Source organism: Rhinatrema bivittatum, unplaced genomic scaffold (genome assembly GCF_901001135.1).
Source record: "Rhinatrema bivittatum unplaced genomic scaffold, aRhiBiv1.1, whole genome shotgun sequence".
NCBI lineage: Eukaryota > Metazoa > Chordata > Amphibia > Gymnophiona > Rhinatrematidae > Rhinatrema > Rhinatrema bivittatum.
In genome coordinates this window covers 9,925-28,277 of record NW_021821535.1, presented here as the reverse complement: position 1 = coordinate 28,277, position 18,353 = coordinate 9,925, and the positions used below count along the sequence as shown (strand labels likewise).

General features: G+C 46.1%; 1 protein-coding gene across 1 annotated transcript in view; it reads right to left on the bottom strand.

Moving 5' to 3' along the window:
• Positions 1 to 17,338, bottom strand: part of LOC115082721 (MAM domain-containing glycosylphosphatidylinositol anchor protein 1-like) — a gene marked incomplete at its 3' end in the record, with an annotated part of 45,958 nt that extends 28,620 nt beyond the window's left edge. Inside the window, exons 1-2 of the mRNA XM_029586911.1 lie at positions 17,263 to 17,338; positions 3,540 to 3,563 (exon numbers count right to left, since the gene is read on the bottom strand). Coding sequence (XP_029442771.1) covers positions 3,540 to 3,563; positions 17,263 to 17,338 — 100 coding nt within the window. The remainder of the gene's footprint in view (positions 1 to 3,539; positions 3,564 to 17,262) is intronic.
• Positions 17,339 to 18,353: the final 1,015 nt, after the last annotated feature.

Here is an 18,353-nt window from a genome sequence, read left to right as displayed (position 1 = left end):
GCCCTGCTCCCTGCGCCGCCGGGGTGACGGGTGGTGAGCTCTGTTGCTTACACATCCTTCAGAGCTGTGCTGGGGATGAGCCCGGCGTGCCGTCTAATCATTGCATTTGGTTGGGAGTTACTGCTGACACTGCACAGGTGGGTGAGAGAGGCCAGAGATCGGAGCAGAGAACGGGATTTGCGGTTACCGATTGGCGTGAGAAGGCATTAATTGTCCTGTAACTGTAAATCCCGCTGTCTGCTCCCTTTCCCAACCCCTCTCGCTCTCCCTTTCCCTCATTCAAGCAAACATGTAACAAGCATTGTCAGGCCCACGCAATATCGGCTTGAGTTAAACGGGCGCTCCCTTAACGTGCGCCGATCCACCTCTCCCGGGTGCCCAATTTAATATTTAAATCGGGTGCTGCGGTAAAAAGGAGGCGCGAGGGGAAACGGTGCCCTCAAGCGCCTCCTCAGCAGCGGGCGCCCAGGAGACGTGGCTGTCAGTGGGTTAGGAAGAAGGACACTCAATTTTACGCGCGTCCGTTCTCCTCTCCTGATCGCCCGCACACTTTTTTTTTTTTTTAATTCTCCTATTTCGGTTCCTCCGACTTAATATTGTAACAATATTAAGTTAGGGGACTTGGAAAAAGGAACAGAAAAGCAGCATTTTCTGATTTTCTGTAATTTTTTTTGGCTCCTCAAGAATTAACACCTGCACCGGGCAGGCACTAATTTTTGCAGCTTAAAATGTGTGCGTCATGTGCACCTTTTATTTTTGACTGGGGGGGATATAGCTAATACCCTCATCAACATGAATTTACATGTGGTGAGCGCTATTACCTACGCGTTCGATTGGATGCACGTTTTGGAAGCGCTAACCCCCATTTTGCACGCCCAGTCGTGTGTTGGGCTGTGTGATGTGGCCAGCGCACAGTATTGCATTGGCCTGTGTGACTGGAAAGGGCCCCCAAATCGTGGGCATACTCTCCCCCTCCCCCCCTTGTATCCTCTAAATCTCCGAACAACTTGGAAAGCAAACACTGCTTCCATAATCCTGTCAAGAGTTTGCGCCTGCACTCAGACCTCGCCATCCTGAGCTCTCCAAGCCACTCATGAATGTCTCCACCTGCAGCTTCCCTGCTGACCTTCATCTCTCCAGTTTAAGTGGATTAATATGGGGAGCCCAGCCTGTTAAACACCACTTCTCTCCTGCTATGGCTGACTGTAGCTTATTTGTGCAGCTCTGAAGCAGCTGTCAGCAACGGGAAGGCTGTGGTGTAGTGGGGTGGAGGTATCTGAAGGCCTGGCGTAGAGAGTGGCAGTGTTTGAAGGTACGGTGCAGGGGGTGGGGGGGGGTTTGAAGGTGATAATTCTGCCCAGTGTTGGGACAAAAAAGGTACTGTGGTGGGTTTTGAACCAGAGTGCCCCGGGTCAGAGACCAGTTCGCTGCTTGTGAGGCCAGAGAGTGGCTTAGAATGAGGCACCCTCAGACTTCTGTTAGCCCATCCTCAAGGATTTGGCTTGCAAGGAAAGGGCCAGTGTCCTGTCGGCTTATTGGCTGAGGGCTGCCTGGTGGAGCCAGAGGGTAAGGTCAAGCTCTGCTGCCACAGGGGAATGCTTGGACTCTGAAAGGAAGTACCGGTCAAGCAACCTGCTGCACTCAGACCTGGATTAGTATTTACAGTGAGTAACGTACTGCTGGACCGGATTCGGCACCAGATTGGGGGGGGGGGGGGGGGCGAGGGTCTCAGGGGCAGTGCTGTCTGCTGCCATGCGAGAGGCCTAGGTTCACTTCTGCTACCTGGGGATCCTGTGGCGCACCAGTCATTGCAGAATAGTGACACCTAGTGGCCAGACCCAGAATGCTCATATAGCAGGCTCTGGAAGGAGCTGTGGTCTGTGGACCCTGGCTGGGCTAACTGTGTGCAGGGCCGGTGCAAGTGATTAGGTGCCCTAGGAGAACCTTCTGCCTTGCGCCTGCCTACCTCCCCCTGTTGGCTCCTAACCTCATTCACTCAGACAGGCCCCCTCTCTTACACACACTTAGGTTCCTTGTGACATTCACACACACACACCCTTACCCAGGCTCCCTCCCTCTCTCTCACTAACACCATTGCTCTCTCGTACACACACACAGTCCCTCTCACTCACTCACACACACACACATGCACCCTTACCCAGGCTCCCTCCCTCTCTCTCACTAACACCATTGCTCTCTCGTACACACACACAGTCCCTCTCACTCACTCACACACACACACACACACACGCACCCTTACCCAGGCTCCCTCCCTCTCTCTCACTAACACCATTGCTCTCTCGTACACACACACAGTCCCTCTCACTCACTCACACACACACACACACACACGCACCCTTACCCAGGCTCCCTCCCTCTCTCTCACTAACACCATTGCTCTCTCGTACACACACACAGTCCCTCTCACTCACTCACACACACACACACACATGCACCCTTACCCAGGCTCCCTCCCTCTCTCTCACTAACACCATTGCTCTCTCGTACACACACACAGTCCCTCTCACTCACTCACACACACACACACACACACACGCACCCTTACCCAGGCTCCCTCCCTCTCTCTCACTAACACCATTGCTCTCTCGTACACACACACAGTCCCTCTCACTCACTCACACACACACACACACACACGCACCCTTACCCAGGCTCCCTCCCTCTCTCTCACTAACACCATTGCTCTCTCGTACACACACACAGTCCCTCTCACTCACTCACTCACACACACACACACACACGCACCCTTACCCAGGCTCCCTCCCTCTCTCTCACTAACACCATTGCTCTCTCGTACACACACACAGTCCCTCTCCCTCACTCTCTCACACACACACACAGAGGCGTCACTCGTGCCCCGCCGAATCTCTGCTTCTCTCGGCCGTTATTAGGATGGTTGCTGCTTGCGGCCCGCTGGGTTTCTACTCCTCTCGGCTGTGAATGGGATGGGCACTGCTCGTGGCCCCCTATGGCTGCTCATTACCGCCCCCTAATGGCTATCGCCCTAGGCGCCCGCCTAGTTTGCCTATTTGGATGCGCTAGCCCTGGGTGTGTGGGGGCAGGTATAATAACAGGGGAAAACCCGCGTGATTGTCAATGCTCATGGTTCTAGCTGAAAAGTCAGCGCCTGCTTTTAGTGAACATAATTGCATCGGCCCCACAGAGAGGAGTCGACTTTCCAAAAGCTGCGGCCTGGCCAAGACAACCAAGTCCTTGAATCCGAGCGCCAGGGCGAAATTTCAAAAGCCTCTGAGCAGCCAGGTCTTCGGCTGCAACCTTGCCTAAAGAAGGCCAGGGAAGATTTGGCAGCTAAGTCGTACGTGCACAGCGGGAACATCTCTGCAGTCGCCCCTTTCTTTGCCCAGCTGAATTGTTCTACCTGGCGAATTAAGGGGTTAATTCCCCATCTATTTTCACTGCGTGGCCGCACCCCAGGGGGAAGCCTCCCTTTACCTCCCTTCTACTGGTGAGACTTATAAAGGGCTGACAGAAAAAGGCAAAATTAATTCGGTTCTTACCTGATGGGCTGGGATAATTGACCGCTGAAAGACAGAAAAAAAAAGCAAAAAGCACAGTGTAAGGGTTTCTCCGTGCAGAAAGGGAAAAACAAAAGTCATTGAGAAGCATTTGGTGAGGATGGAGGAGGTCTCACAGAGGGTAAGATCTTACGTTCCCGCTACACCCTGAGAGGAACTGCTGACCCCAGAGCGCCAGGTCATCAGGGACACGCTGAGCCACTCCTGCCTACTGATGTGCAGGCTTCCTCTTCTTATAAACACACGTAAAACCGGGGACCGGCTCAGTACCCGCACACGACACAGAGCCTGGCAAGGAGGAGCGGAGCACCAAGCTGTCTGGAAATGGCTACTGACTCCCTTACTGGCCTGGCTGATTTTGCTTTTAAGATTCAGCTCATGGTGGCTGAAGATGAGTCACATTCAGGTACCACCAGGTATTGCCCTGTCACAGGTGATTTACTAAGCTGCTTCAGGGCTTTACTGCACGATAAACAGTAGATTACCGTGCAATAAAGGCCTTAGCACAGCAATAACGTGCGGTATTTTAAATGTCGCCCACTGTCGCCCCCTTAAAAAACCCTGGGACAGTAATGAGCTCATTTGCATGCAAATGCAGGAAAATCAGCTAATATCTAGGCAATATCATGTAAATCAAATGATGCAGCTTGCCCAAAATTCAGAAGCTGCATAATTTCATCTAAAGTTAGCTGCACCTGAAGAGGTAATAATCCTCCAGAAGCGGTGCAGCCAGCTTCACCTGGGAGCGTAAGGAAGTTAACGGGGCTCTCCTTACAGGGCCTGAGGGGCCCAAACACTGCTCCCCATCCCTCCATCCCCCAGTCTCTGTAAATGCCCTGGAAGGCTGTATCACTTCCCCTGCCCCAGCACTCAATGAGGCATCAAACATGAAAAAATTAAAAAGTAATACATTCCTTGCAAACTCTGTCCCTTTTGAAAAAAATTATCCGCATCAGCCCCCTCAGATCTTTTTGTCCCTGACTCCCAATGCCCAACCCAGGCTAGTACCATAGATTCCAAGGTGGTAGAGTAGACTCCAGAATGTCCCCTAGGTATCTGGGCTTCGGTCTGCCATTTTTTAAATGGCGATGGTCACTTGTATATATACTTGTATATAAGTCTAAAGATGTAGCTTTATGTTGTTAACCCCAATTATTTATCCAAGTTCAATCTTCCTGTTTATTGTAAGACATCCTCCTGTCATGTTATTGTTTAAAATGTAAACCGACTTGATTAGTAATTCTGTTACTGGAAAATCGGTATATAAAAAATGCTAAATAAATAAATAAAAATAATAAATATATATATATACACTGATATGGAATTCCATTCCTCCGGATCTGCGACAGGAGCCCTGCCTCCCAACTTTCAGAAAAAGGCTTAAGACTTGGTTATTTAAACAAGCCTTTCCAAACCCTGCCTAAATCTCAAATCAACATTATCTTCAGTCAGACACTTCAGAATATCGTATATACTGTAAATAATTACACCTCATTCTGATAATTCTCTCTAGCTTTCCCTCTTCTCCCAGTTTGAACAGCCTTGTTTTATTGTAACTTCATGGTTTCTTTGCACTCGTTCCATGTTCTTGTTTCACCCACTCCCCCTGTTAATTGTAAACCAACATCATGTGATTCTATCATGAATGCCGGTATATAAAAACCTTAAATAAATAAAATAAAATAAATATATACTTCTGTCCAGCTCTGACCATGGATGGGAGCTAGAAGTATGAAGAAGTGCCTAACCCTGTCACTCTCTGACCATGGATGGGAGCTAGAAGTATGAAGAAGTGCCTAACACTGTCACTCTCTGACCATGGATGGGAGCTAGAAGTATGAAGAAGTGCCTAACACTGTCACTCTCTCACTATGGATGGGAGATAGAAGTATGAAGAAGAGCCTAACACTGTCACTCTCTGACCATGGATGGGAGCCAGAAGTATGAAGAAGGCCCAGCACTGTCACTCTCTGACCATGGATGGGACTTAGAAGTATGAAGAAGTACCTAACACTGTCACTCTCTCACCATGGATGGGAGCTAGAAGTATGAAGAAGGCCCAGCACTGTCACTCTCTGACCATGGATGGGAGCCAGAAGTATGAAGAAGGCCCAGCACTGTCACTCTCTGACCATGGATGGAATCTAGAAGTATGAAGAAGGCCCAGCACTGTCACTCTCTGACCATGGACGGGAGCCAGAAGTATGAAGAAGGCCCAGCACTGTCACTCTCTGACCATGGATGGAATCTAGAAGTATGAAGAAGGCCCAGCACTGTCACTCTTTGACCATGGATGGGAGCCAGAAGTATGAAGAAGTGCCCAGCACTGTCATTCTCTGACCATGGATGGAATCTAGAAGTATGAAGAAGGCCCAACACTGTCACTCTCTGACCATGGACGGGAGCCAGAAGTATGAAGAAGTGCCCAGTTTGAGTTTGTTTGGCTGTTAAGGCCTGTTGTGCAATGCGGTGGGGAGGGAGGCTGCAGCCAATAGCATGAGGAGATGAGGGAGGCAGGAGGTGAACCATTCAACAGAGCATTCATATTCTGTTAGGGATTCCATCTTTTGAAGTAGTTCGTTTAGAAAAGTCAGGGGGCTTTTTATTTTATGTACAAGGCCCGACAGTGTGCAGTTCTTTATCACCATGTCTTAAAGTTGAAAATGTGTACCAAAATTTAGGCAGATGGTAAAAACATTTTTGTTCAGCAAGCTTTAAATCTTGCATTGATATTACAGCTGGGGACGGACCCAGCAGGTTTTCATTCAGTCTACAATCATATTTTATTGTTTTATTGGTCATCAATGTTGTTTTATTGGCTAATTTATCTTTTATTTGTTATATTGTATTGTTTTTATGTTATTGTGAAATTTTATGGATGTGATTATGGAAACCGCGTAGTAATGCTGATAGGCAGTTTATATAGTTTGAATAAATGAATAAGAGGAGCCTCGTAGAAGCTCTGGGCGACTTGGCTGTCTGCTCATATGCTTCTGGCATTAAGGAGGAAGGAGAAGGCTTGTCCTGTCCTTCAGCCAGCCCTGACACTCGGTCTCTTACTCTTTCCGTGGTAAAGTGTCTACCTGGCAGTTCTCAATCTTCTGCTCTCTCATGTTTATTTTCATACAGAAAGATATTATGGGAGACGTAGTTCAGAAGACTATGTTTCCAGGAATGTCAGTGGCCTTCTGAAGTACGTTTCCCATGTTGCTTAGGAATCTGCACATGTTTTAATGAGATTGTATCACATTCTAGGCTATTCCCTGGGGTAGCCAGCCAATTTCTGTTACTCATGTATAAATAAAAAGGGGAAAAGTAAGAAGTACAAAGCCCCAGTCTAGTGTCTCATACGTGAACCATGCACTACGGCTGCCCCTAGTCTAGGCCATGCTTGGCAGATCTGGATCTCCATTCCGACCCTGGAAGAGTTTGAAAAATGCGCTTTGGCTACCACTCATGGTATAACCATTAAACCCTGAGAGAAAAGGCCAGAGTGATTGCTCCATCATATCTTGGCCTTGAATGCATTTAATTTAATTCCCCAACTTTCATGACTATCAAAGCATCTTACATAACATCAAGAAGTTTAACACAATCAAGCCCAGCCCCTCGCCCTCCACTCACCCCATCCACCCATCCCAGCTTCCTCCACAAATAACCTAATAGCATTGGCAGGTGAGTAAATGGTTTTTGGAGAAACAGCACGGCACTAACGGCTTCATCTGCCAGCAGGAAGAGGAGCTTTTGGAGGCTGGTTAGACACGGAACAAGGTAGAGATCACACTAGGGAGCTGCCTGGAGCACTAACACCCTGGTTTACAATCTGTGGGGCCTCTGCCCAGCACGTGACTGCTGTTCTGTGCTTCCCAGAGGACCAGACAGAAAGGATCCTTCTGTCCCTTTCATCCTCTCTCTCTCCCAACATTGCTCTTTTTATAATGTAATTGTTAAGGATATTCAATTTAGGCTGTATGCTACAAAAAAGAGCAGAATTAATCTTTTACAGTTAGCTAAAAGGCCCACTATAACATTTCTGAATAATAAGGTTAAAAAAAATAGTTGTCAGCGGCGCTGTGGCCTGAATATTTCAGCGAGCTGCAAATGGACTTGAATTTACAATCAGCCCCTGAACACAAAGTGCAATTAACCCTCTCAGCCCAGAATCAGAGAGCCTCAGTAGTGCTACAGGATCGGATGAGTCTCATATCTTGTGGCTCGGCAGCATCTTGTCTCAGGTATTCTCCATTTCGTTAGGGTCATGGGTATTTTCAACAGCTAAGAGCCCAAGTATTGGCTCCGTGTGTCCTGCAGATCCTCAGCTGAGCTCTGGGGCCCTTGGGCTGCTGGTGGTGGGGGGTCAGAGATGCCAGATCCTGAAGCTAATGCTCCCACAGAGAGGAGATCCAGCTCCTTTTTTTATTATTTATGCATTTCTAAAATTATAACAAACAACTGTTATTCTAATTGTATACAGATAAAGCAGTAGTACATCACTATGGAAACTAATATTATCAAGGAAATCCAGAAAGAGCTAAGTTTAATTGAGCGAGTTTCAGAAAAAAGAAAAAGAAAAACTATAATGGGGAATTAATAGAACCCCCTCACCAGCAATCAAGAGACTACAGCTGCTGTCACTTTTGCTCTTATCCAACCTCTCTGTTTACTGGGGGATGGGATTCCAAAAATGCCTGGAGTTGGGTAACCTCATCAAAAACAAACTTATGTTCCAAATAGTTTACTTCGCATCTGCATGGAAATCTTAGCCAAAATCTATCTCCCCTGGCAATCTCTTCTGATCTCAATCTCCTTTCTTCTAGTTTGGGTTATTCTTGCTAAGTCTGGGTATCTCCATATTTGTTGGCCATGAAAATTTTGTAACCTATGTCTCAGAAACAATCGCAAAACAGTCTCTCTCTCAGTTGGAAATAAAAAAGAAACAATGAGCCTTGCTCTAGTAGGTACATCTGAATCTACTGATGTTTCTAATACCCTCAGTCAAGTTCATAGAACTCTCAGGCTGCAAGTTTCCCACCTGATTGGTTATCCTAGATTTTATAGGTAAATAATATACTTTCACAAAAGCTGGTAAAGATTGCTGAGGCATTTTCAATACATAGTGCAAATACTCTTTAAACATATCTATTGCAGGTATTACTTTCAGTACCTGGAAATTCAAAACCCTCAAATTTGCATATTTCAACGAATTCTCTATGAATTCCTAACTCAGATTTAACCAGATTTTTGGAATAACCTCCACCTTTTCTAAACGTCTCACATATTTCCAAATTATTTTTACTCATTAATACAGAGCTCTCCAAATTAATAACTTTATGTTGAAAACTTGTATTATTTTGAGTCATATTTATAATTGCCAACTCTAAAGATTTAATCGCTGACCATAATAAATCTAACACAATCTCTGTAGGTTTCTGAGGCAAAATTATCTCTTGAGACCCCTTCTCCCCCCACAACTAGGTCTCCACTCCTCGTATTTTCCTTTGGTTACATCACCAAGGCTCCCCTCCATTGCAGGGGGATCCACGGGATTCATAAGGTTTATATATGACGGGGAAGGAGTATTAGAGCACCGGGGCTTAATCAGATTTCTTCAGCTAGCAGTGTCGCTTCTCGCTCCAATGCAACCTCCGCAGCGGCTATGTCCTCCGGTAACACATCAACTGCTGACCTAAAGAAGGAGGATATCTGCGGCTGAGATATTGTCAGCAAGGGAGACGGAGTCAATGCCTCCCTCAACCGTGCCTTCCTCTTAGTATGAGGTATTGTATTAAAGAAATATTTATGAAAGGTAATATAATAGAACTCCTTCTTGGTGTATGTCTCTGTCCACACTTTAATAGCTCTCCTGGAATGGAGGCTTACGAAGAAATAATCCAAAATACGAGTGCACATTCCATTTTCAAAAATGTCCATACAGAGTTGGGATGAAGCTAATGTGCACATTTTACACCAGTGTTTAATATGTGTAAGGACACCCACAGACTTTACACTATCGTTTAGCACTGTATAAACGTACACACAGACCTTTCGCCACTGTTTAACACCATGTAAGGGTAGTCAAAGACTTGCACTATCAATTAACATTTTATAAGGGTATGCACAGACTCTACACCGGGGATTCAGAAACCTGTCCTGGGGAACCCACAGCCAGTCAGCTTTTCAGAATATCCACAATGCATATGCATACAATAAATTTGCATATCAGAGACTCAGTATATGCAAATTTTATCTAATACATATTCATTGTGGATATCCTGAAAACCCCGGATAGGCTTGAGACGCTCTGCTGTACACTATCGTTTAGCATCATGTAGGGGTATGCACAGACTTTACACTATCATTTATTACCATATAGGCGCATGCAGAGATACTACACTATCGTTTAGCATCATGTAGGGGCATGCACAGACTTTACACTATCATTTATTACCATATACAGACTTTACACTATCATTTATTACCATATAGGCGCATGCAGAGATGCTACACTATCGTTTAGCATCATGTAGGGCAGAGCTTTCCAAACTTTTCATGTTGGTGACACACTTTTTAGACAAACATAATTTCACGACACGGTAATTCAGTCTACTAGTAAACCAGAGGTTAAAGGTTAAATGAACGAAACATATTTCGACAATTTATGTATGTTTCCTTAAATATATACATAAATAAAATGTTTCACGACACAACCTATCTCATGAAAACCTTAAATTTATATTAAAAACATATAATATTATAACATATTATTATGGGGCTAGACAAAGGACACTCCTTTCTCCTAATCCTTCTAGACATCTCGGCGGCTTTCGACACCGTCAACCACTTCATCCTCTTGAATCGCCTTTCAGACATAGGCATCTCGGGAACAGTCCACAATTGGTTCAAGTCGTTCCTCAGTAACAGGAGTTTTAAAGTCAAAATCAACAATAAGGAATCACCATCTACAAATTCCGCTCTTGGCGTACCACAAGGTTCATCCCTATCACCTACCCTTTTCAATATCTACCTCCTTCCCCTTTGCCAACTGTTAACTAGTCTTAACCTCATTCACTACATCTACGCAGACGATGTTCAGATTTTGATTCCCATAACAGAATCTATTAACAAATCCCTCGCACTCTGGAACAACAGCTTACAAGCCATCACTAATCTCCTCAACAGTCTAAATCTGGTCATCAATGCATCTAAGACTGAACTCCTATTCATTCCCTCCAACCAAGAAAACCTCTCATCTCAGATTCATCACAAACACCTTCTCACCCACTCTCATGTGAGAGACCTTGGAGTAATTATAGACAACCGTCTTAACCTAAAGAATATGATCAAAACCACAACTAAAGAGTGCTTCTACAGACTTCAGGTGTTAAAAAGACTCAAACCTCTCCTATATTTTCATGACTTTAGGACTGTTCTCCAATCTCTAATATTTGCCAAAATTGACTACTGCAGCGCTCTCCTCACCGGCCTACCAAGCTCTACAACCAAGCCCTTACAGATGATACAGAACGCAGCAGCAAGAATTTTGACAAGCACCAACCAGAGAGACCATATTACGCCCATCCTCCGTAATCTACACTGGTTACCAGTCAGTTACAGGGCTCTACACAAATCGCTAACTCTAATCCACAAATCAATTCATAACCTCCTCCATCTCGACCTCGAATTCCCACTCAAACTCCACACTTCCAACAGACCAATGAGAGAAACCTACAAAGGAACTCTACAAGCCCCACCATCTAAAGCCACACGACTCATCTCTACCAGGGACCGAGCTTTTTCTACAGCAGGTCCATCCATCTGGAACAACCTCCCCTCAGAACTCAGAATGGAACCGTGCCTAACTACATTTAAAAAAAAACTCAAAACTTGGCTCTTCTTACAAGCCTTCCCTGATCCATCAAACTTTCACTAGATAACTACTCAGCTTTTGAATATGGAACTTCGCCCCGCCAATATTCACCTCATTTACTAGTTTGGACATATCACAATGTACTTAATTTAATACCTTCTTAAGGCTTCTCTTTTTCCAGCTGAACCAGCTTCCAAGTTCAAGGTCCTTGTTATTATGTAACTTTTTGCTTCTCTGCTCTTGTCTCTTACCACAAAATTTGCTCCTTATGTTATGTTACGTTATACTGATCTACCCCTGTTCGATGTAAACCGACCTGATATGGTATTCAACCTTGAAGGTCGGTATAGAAAAAATGTTAAATAAATAATAAAATAAATAAATAATATTCCAAGATTCATGTTATTGTTATAATTTATGAGAAATAATAATAAAACAAATTGTCTGTCCCCCACACACTCATCTCTCTCCTCCCCCCAGCACGTCTGGCCCCCCACACACTCATATCTCTCCCCCTCAAGCACATGTCTGTCCCCCCAGCACGTTTGCCCCCCACTCACTCATCTCTCTCCCCCCAGCACATGTCTGGCCCCCACACTCATGTACCTCGTCTTTTTGATTGTTGCCAGTTAAGTGCTTCACTCCCTTCCATGATCACCAGACACTGCTGCTTGCAGTCAGTACTCCTCATGGCCAGGCCTCATCGGCAGCAGCAGCCAATGCAAGGATGGCTGGGCTCGTTCCACCCACCAAGCCCCCCAAAAAAACGCGATTGACAGCAAAAATCACCCAATAATAAGCAACCCATAAACTGAAAAAAGAAATGAATCTCTAGAAAAAAAAAAAGCCCAAACTCGCATCAGAGTTGACCGGGCTTGCGCGACACACCTGCACACTGCAGGCGACACACTAACGTGTCCCGACACACAGTTTGGAAAGCTCTGATGTAGGGGTATGCACAGACTTTACACTATCATTTATTACCATATAAGCGCATGCAGAGATGCTACACTATCGTTTAGCATCATGTAGGGGTAATGCATGTACTTTCTGCTATTTTTAGCAACGTGTCAGACTTTTAGCAGTATGATAAAGCAATGTTCTCACAAACTGTCCGTGGGTTTCTTGTATTTGAAAGTCACCTGGGTTTGTGTGCAGGTTGAGAATAAGATACATATACTGCCAGTTAGGCAGACTGTTGAGAATGTTCCAGTTGAGGAACTTTAAAGCATTTATCGTGTCCCTCCTCCTCTCTGACAGGGTTTCTCAGCCAGAGCTGCAAACAGCCCCCTCTATGTATGAGGCCAATTTGCACAGCTTACTTATCCTGAAAACCCTTAAGGACCAGAGTGGAGAACTTCTGCTCTAGGGTGTATATGTTTAAGACCATAAATCTCATCTCCTAGAGCTCATGGGCCAGACTCTGCACCAGGACTGCCTCCGCTCTGTCTATATCCTTCTGAAGGCAGAGCCTCCAGAACTGGACACAATGCTCATGCTGAGGTCTCTTTATAAAAATCTCTACAGAGCTATTATCGCCTTTTTTCTACTGGTAATATCTCCGCCCATGCACCCCTGCATCCTTCTGGCTCTGGCCACTGCCTTGTTACCCTCTTTCGCCATCACACCAGGGTCTTTCTCCAGGTTGGTGTGCATCAGTACCTCCTCCCCATCATCTATTGTTCCTTTGGATTTCTGCACCCCAGTGTCCCGGAGAGAAGCGTGCTTGGTGAGTGCCAGTGAGTCTGCCTGAGAAATGCTTAGGAGACTACATGCTGACTGCTTGTTGAATGCCAGCGAGCTTGTCTGGTGAGTGCTCAGGAGAGGGACTGCCTGAGGAGTGTCAGTGACACTGTATAGTGACTGCCTGGTGAGAGAGAGTGCTTGGGGAGTTTCCAGAAGTGAGATTACTAAGCGAGTGCCCATGAGACTGCCTGATGAATTCTCAGAAGAGAGTACCTGGTCAGGGCTTGGGAGAGAGGGAGCCTGGAAAATATCTGGGAGAGTTACCTCCTGGTAAGTGCTCAGGAGAGAGTGTCGGGTGAGCAAAGGTGAGCTTTACCCGTTTCTTACGTTTCATGCTTTAGGGGTACAAAAGCTCAGCGGTGCTTTCAGCAGGATCGCTCACTTGTACATTTTAAGTCTGGTGAAACTTTTTCCCTTTCAGATGCTGCAGATGGGGAAAAGATGTGCTGTGCCCGACCTGATGCCCCCAGGCTGCCTTGCAGGCTCAGTGCACTACTTCTGCCCTGGTCCTCAGACAGGCAGTAACAAGCGAGCAGCAGGAGGAAAGAAAGCTGTCTGACTGTCGCTGCTTAATGTAGCATCTGGGTCAGAGGGCACCTGGTAGCAAAGACCATGCAAACTTCGGGAGACAGAGAGTGCTTAGAGGCTTAGAGCGACAGCTGCCTCACACTGCCCTCCGGTAACATGGCAGACCTCATTTTCAGTGTGGTATATTTACACTTTACAGATGTGAAGACTAGATGCGTTGGGCGTTCGGGCAGAGAATAAGGAACATCTGTAGACATGGTCACATCCCATCCTGGAGGAGATGGTCCCAACTAGCCCGTGACACACCCGAGAGAAAGGGTTAAAAGAGATGGGCGAGCTTTGTTTTTTCGCTGAAAACTACTAAAATTCCTAAAACCCCAAACTGCACACCTTGCAAATCCTGGCAGTAAAGAAATAGTGCGGAGCAAGCGGCACCTGCCAGGCTGACAGCGGGTGAGCTGAGAGAGGCAGGCTGCTGTCCACAGGAGCTGGGATCCTCAGCTGCGCTACTTGCATATTTTATGAGCCATGTTTGCAAAGTGCAAGGCCAAGCAGAAGTGAAGTCCTGCAGCGCGGCATGGCTTTGCTCCGGAGGTGCTGGCAGAATAGACGGTGGAGAGTTGGCAGGGCTGTGAGACGGGGGAGTGCTTGTGCCAGGGCTTGGCTTTCACCACACGTGCACTGCCTCCTGGGAACCCTGCCCGGAGCCCTTACCCAAGGGGCAGGGGCCACGGTTGTAAAGGCGTGCTCAACAAGTTACACGTGGGAACCAGGGATACCTGCTTGCGAAGGCCAAGGGAAGGCCATGCACGTGGTCATTTATTTATTTATTTATTTATTTAAAAGCTTTTATATACCGAAGATCATGTACAAGTACATATCGCTTCGGTTTACATAAAACCAGAATTCGAAATACCATGGGCATGGTGTACATGGAACAATAAACATTAAAACAAATAATACAAATATAAATTATATAATAGTAATAGTAATAATGTTAGTAATAATAATAATAATAATAAAATTAAATAAAATGAAATTAAATAAAATGTTAGGAGCCATTGTTTGGGATATGAAACTTGCAGAGATAGCTAGGCTAGAAAAATTGCAGGACAGGACAGACAGTTGTGACCAGATATGAGGCCTGTACTGGACATGGCAGGGAATAGATATAAGGCATTCATTTTTGAGGTTGGACATTATTGTGGGCTTTTCTAGGAAGATGTGAGGGGTGACTGGGTCAGGATCTCTTACTGTTCTTTTCTTTTCTGTGCAATTCTCTCTGCAATCATATTCAACTGAGGTTAGAATACAGTACAATGTATTTGTAGCTGCCTTCTTGGAAAATTACATATAAAAAGTATAAATAATAAAAAATATCTGTTAACAAACAGGCGAAGCTCCAGGGGATTACTACGGACAAGTTATGCCCTACATAGAGCGGGTGCAACTTCCTGCAGCCGAGTTCCTTCCCATAATATCAGATAATTTTCAAAGGGAACTTATGCGTATAAATTTGCTTTAAAAATCTGAGTAATTTATAGGAGTACCTGCTGCATGAGTTACTCACAAAGTCACAAAATTACACTCCCTAATGTTTAGACATAAGAAAGCAGCATGGATTGCTGAAGAGAGACCCCAGCGAGAGGAGACTGTGACATCCCGAGTCATCCAAAGTATGAATACAGCACAAAGAGCAGGAGAGAAACCTCAGGGGAGGAGACTGCGACATCCCGAGACATCCAAAGTATGAATACAGCACAAAGAGCTGGAGAGAAAGCTCAGGGCAGGAGACTGCGACATCCCGAGACATCCAAAGTATGAATACAGCACAAAGAGCAGGAGAGAAACCTCAGGGGAGGAGACTGCGACATCCCGAGACATCCAAAGTATGAATACAGCACAAAGAGCTGGAGAGAAAGCTCAGGGGAGGAGACTGCGACATCCCGAGACATCCAAAGTATGAATACAGCACAAAGAGCTGACAAGAATCCTCAGGGGAGGAGACTTCAAGATCCTGAGACATCCAAAGTATGCAGACAGCACAAAGAGCTGAAGACAGACCTCGGAAGGAGATAGCAACACCCTGAGACATCCAAAGTATGAATACAGCACAAAGAGCTAGAGAAACTTTAGCCAAAGAGACTGCAGCATCCTGAGATATCCAAAGTATGAATACAGCACAAAGAGCTGGAGAGAAACCTCAGGGGAGGAGACTGCAACATCCTGAGACATCCAAAGTATGAATACAGCACAAAGAGCAGGAGAGAAACCTCAGGGGAGGAGACTGCGACATCCCGAGACATCCAAAGTATGAATACAGCACAAAGAGCTGGAGAAAAAGCTCAGGGGAGGAGACTGCGACATCCCGAGACATCCAAAGTATGAATACAGCACAAAGAGCTGACAAGAATCCTCAGGGGAGGAGACTTCAAGATCCTGAGACATCCAAAGTATGCAGACAGCACAAAGAGCTGAAGACAGACCTCGGAAGGAGATAGCAACACCCTGAGACATCCAAAGTATGAATACAGCACAAAGAGCTGACAAGAAACCTTAGGGGAGGAGACTTCGACATCCTGAGACATCCAAAGTATGAATACAGCACAAAGAGCTAGAGAAACTTTAGCCAAAGAGACTGCAGCATCCTGAGATATCCAAAGTATGAATACAGCACAAAGAGTTGACAAGAAACCTCTGGGGAGGAGACTGCATCATCCTGAGACATCCAAAGTATGAATACAGCACAAAGAGCTGAAGACAGACCTCGGAAGGAGATAGCAACACCCTGAGACTTCCAAAGTAAGAATACAGCACAAAAAATGTAGATACTTCAGTAGAGGAGACTGCAACATCTTGAGACATCCAAAGTATGAATACAGCACAAAGAGCTGACAAGAAACCTTAGGGGAGGAGACTTCGACATCCTGAGACATCCAAAGCATGCATACAGCATAAAGAGCTAGAGAGACTTTAGCCGAAGAGACTCCAGGATCCTGAGACATCCAAAGTATGAATACAGTACAAACAGCTGAAAAGAGACCTTGATAGAGGAGACAGGAATACCCAAGACTCCCAAAGTATGAAAACAAAACCAGGAGTTGAAGAGAGCCCTAGGGGGAGGAGACAGCAACACCTTAAAACACATTAAGTATGAGTACAACACAAAAGGCTGAAGACAGAGCTCAGGAGAAGAATACCCAGAGACACCCAAAGTACAGAGAGAATCCTCGAGGACAGCAGGATAAGGCAGCTGCACTCGTGCGTGACATCATCCGGCGGTGACGACACGGGCGGTATTCTGAGAAAGCTGTGGAAAAGCCTAGAAACCTTTCCAGACCTGCCCAGTACTTCCTGCTCGGCCGCTGTCATCTGGGGGTCTCAGCCATCTTTCTCTTATCTCCTTGTATCCAGTAGCTCCTCAGTCCGCTGTGTTCGGCCTGTGTGTGTTTTATTATTTTTTCAATGTTGGGTGCTTGGTCCCAAGTTTCTATAATACCCTCAGTTGTCCCCTCCTTCCCATCAGAATTCTGGCTTTTGATTTTGCTGCGACCCTTGTCTCACCGTGCAGGAGAAGGAAGCCGTTGGCTGCAAGCGCTGCCCGCACTACAATCACAAGACATCCAACACGGATCATCATGGCGCCTGCATGCACTGTTCGGGCTCAGAGAATGACGTTGCAACCCTAGCATCAGCGGTACGGCCGCGCCAGGAGCCCTCACAGCAATGAATGAACAGGGGGTGGCCAGATGTTTCCGACAACGGCCTCACTAGTTCTGGCAGCTGTTTGGATTATTAGAAAACTTGGTAGCAAGACACGGGAGGGAGTCTCAGTACCGGATTAGACCTGAAGCTTTTAACACCAATGAGAAAGATGAATTTCCTACCAGGGATGGCCAGCTCTGTAGCAGAATTTATAGAGGACAATGGTAGGAACAGGGCTAAAAGACATGGAAGGGGAGCTGGAAGTTGGGTTAAGCACAGAAATTTATACGCTCAGAAAATCAGAGACGGCGACAACTGGGCAAACTAGATGGACCACTTGGTCCTTGTCTGTCATCCTCTAATATGTTATCATGTTACTCTGAGCTCCATCCTGGAGGTCAGGATGCTTTGCATGGCTTCTCCTTCCCGCCGCCGTCTGCAGGAAGCTGCTCCACCCCCAGGGCACGGTCAGGTGTCCCTCCTCAGTGTCTCTTTATCATTCAGTCAGGTGTCTCTCCTCAGTGTCTCTTTATCATTCGTTTAGGTGTCCCTCCTCAGTGTCTCTTTATCATTCGTTTAGGTGTCCCTCCTCAGTGTTTCTTTATCATTCGGTCAGGTGTCCCTCCTCAGTGTCTCTTTATCATTCGTTTAGGTGTCCCTCCTCAGTGTTTCTTTATCATTCGGTCAGGTGTCCCTCCTCAGTGTCTCTTTATCATTCGGTCAGGTGTCCCTCCTCAGTGTCTCTTTATCATTTGGTCAGTTGTCCCTCCTCAGTGTCTCTTTATCATTCGTTTAGGTGCCCATCCTCAGTGTCTCTATCATTCAGTCAGGTGTCTCTCCTCAGTGTTTCTTTATCATTCGTTTAGGTGTCTCTCCTCAGTGTCTCTTTATCATTCGGTCAGGTGTCCCTCCTCAGTGTCTCTTTATCATTCGGTCAGGTGTCCCTCCTC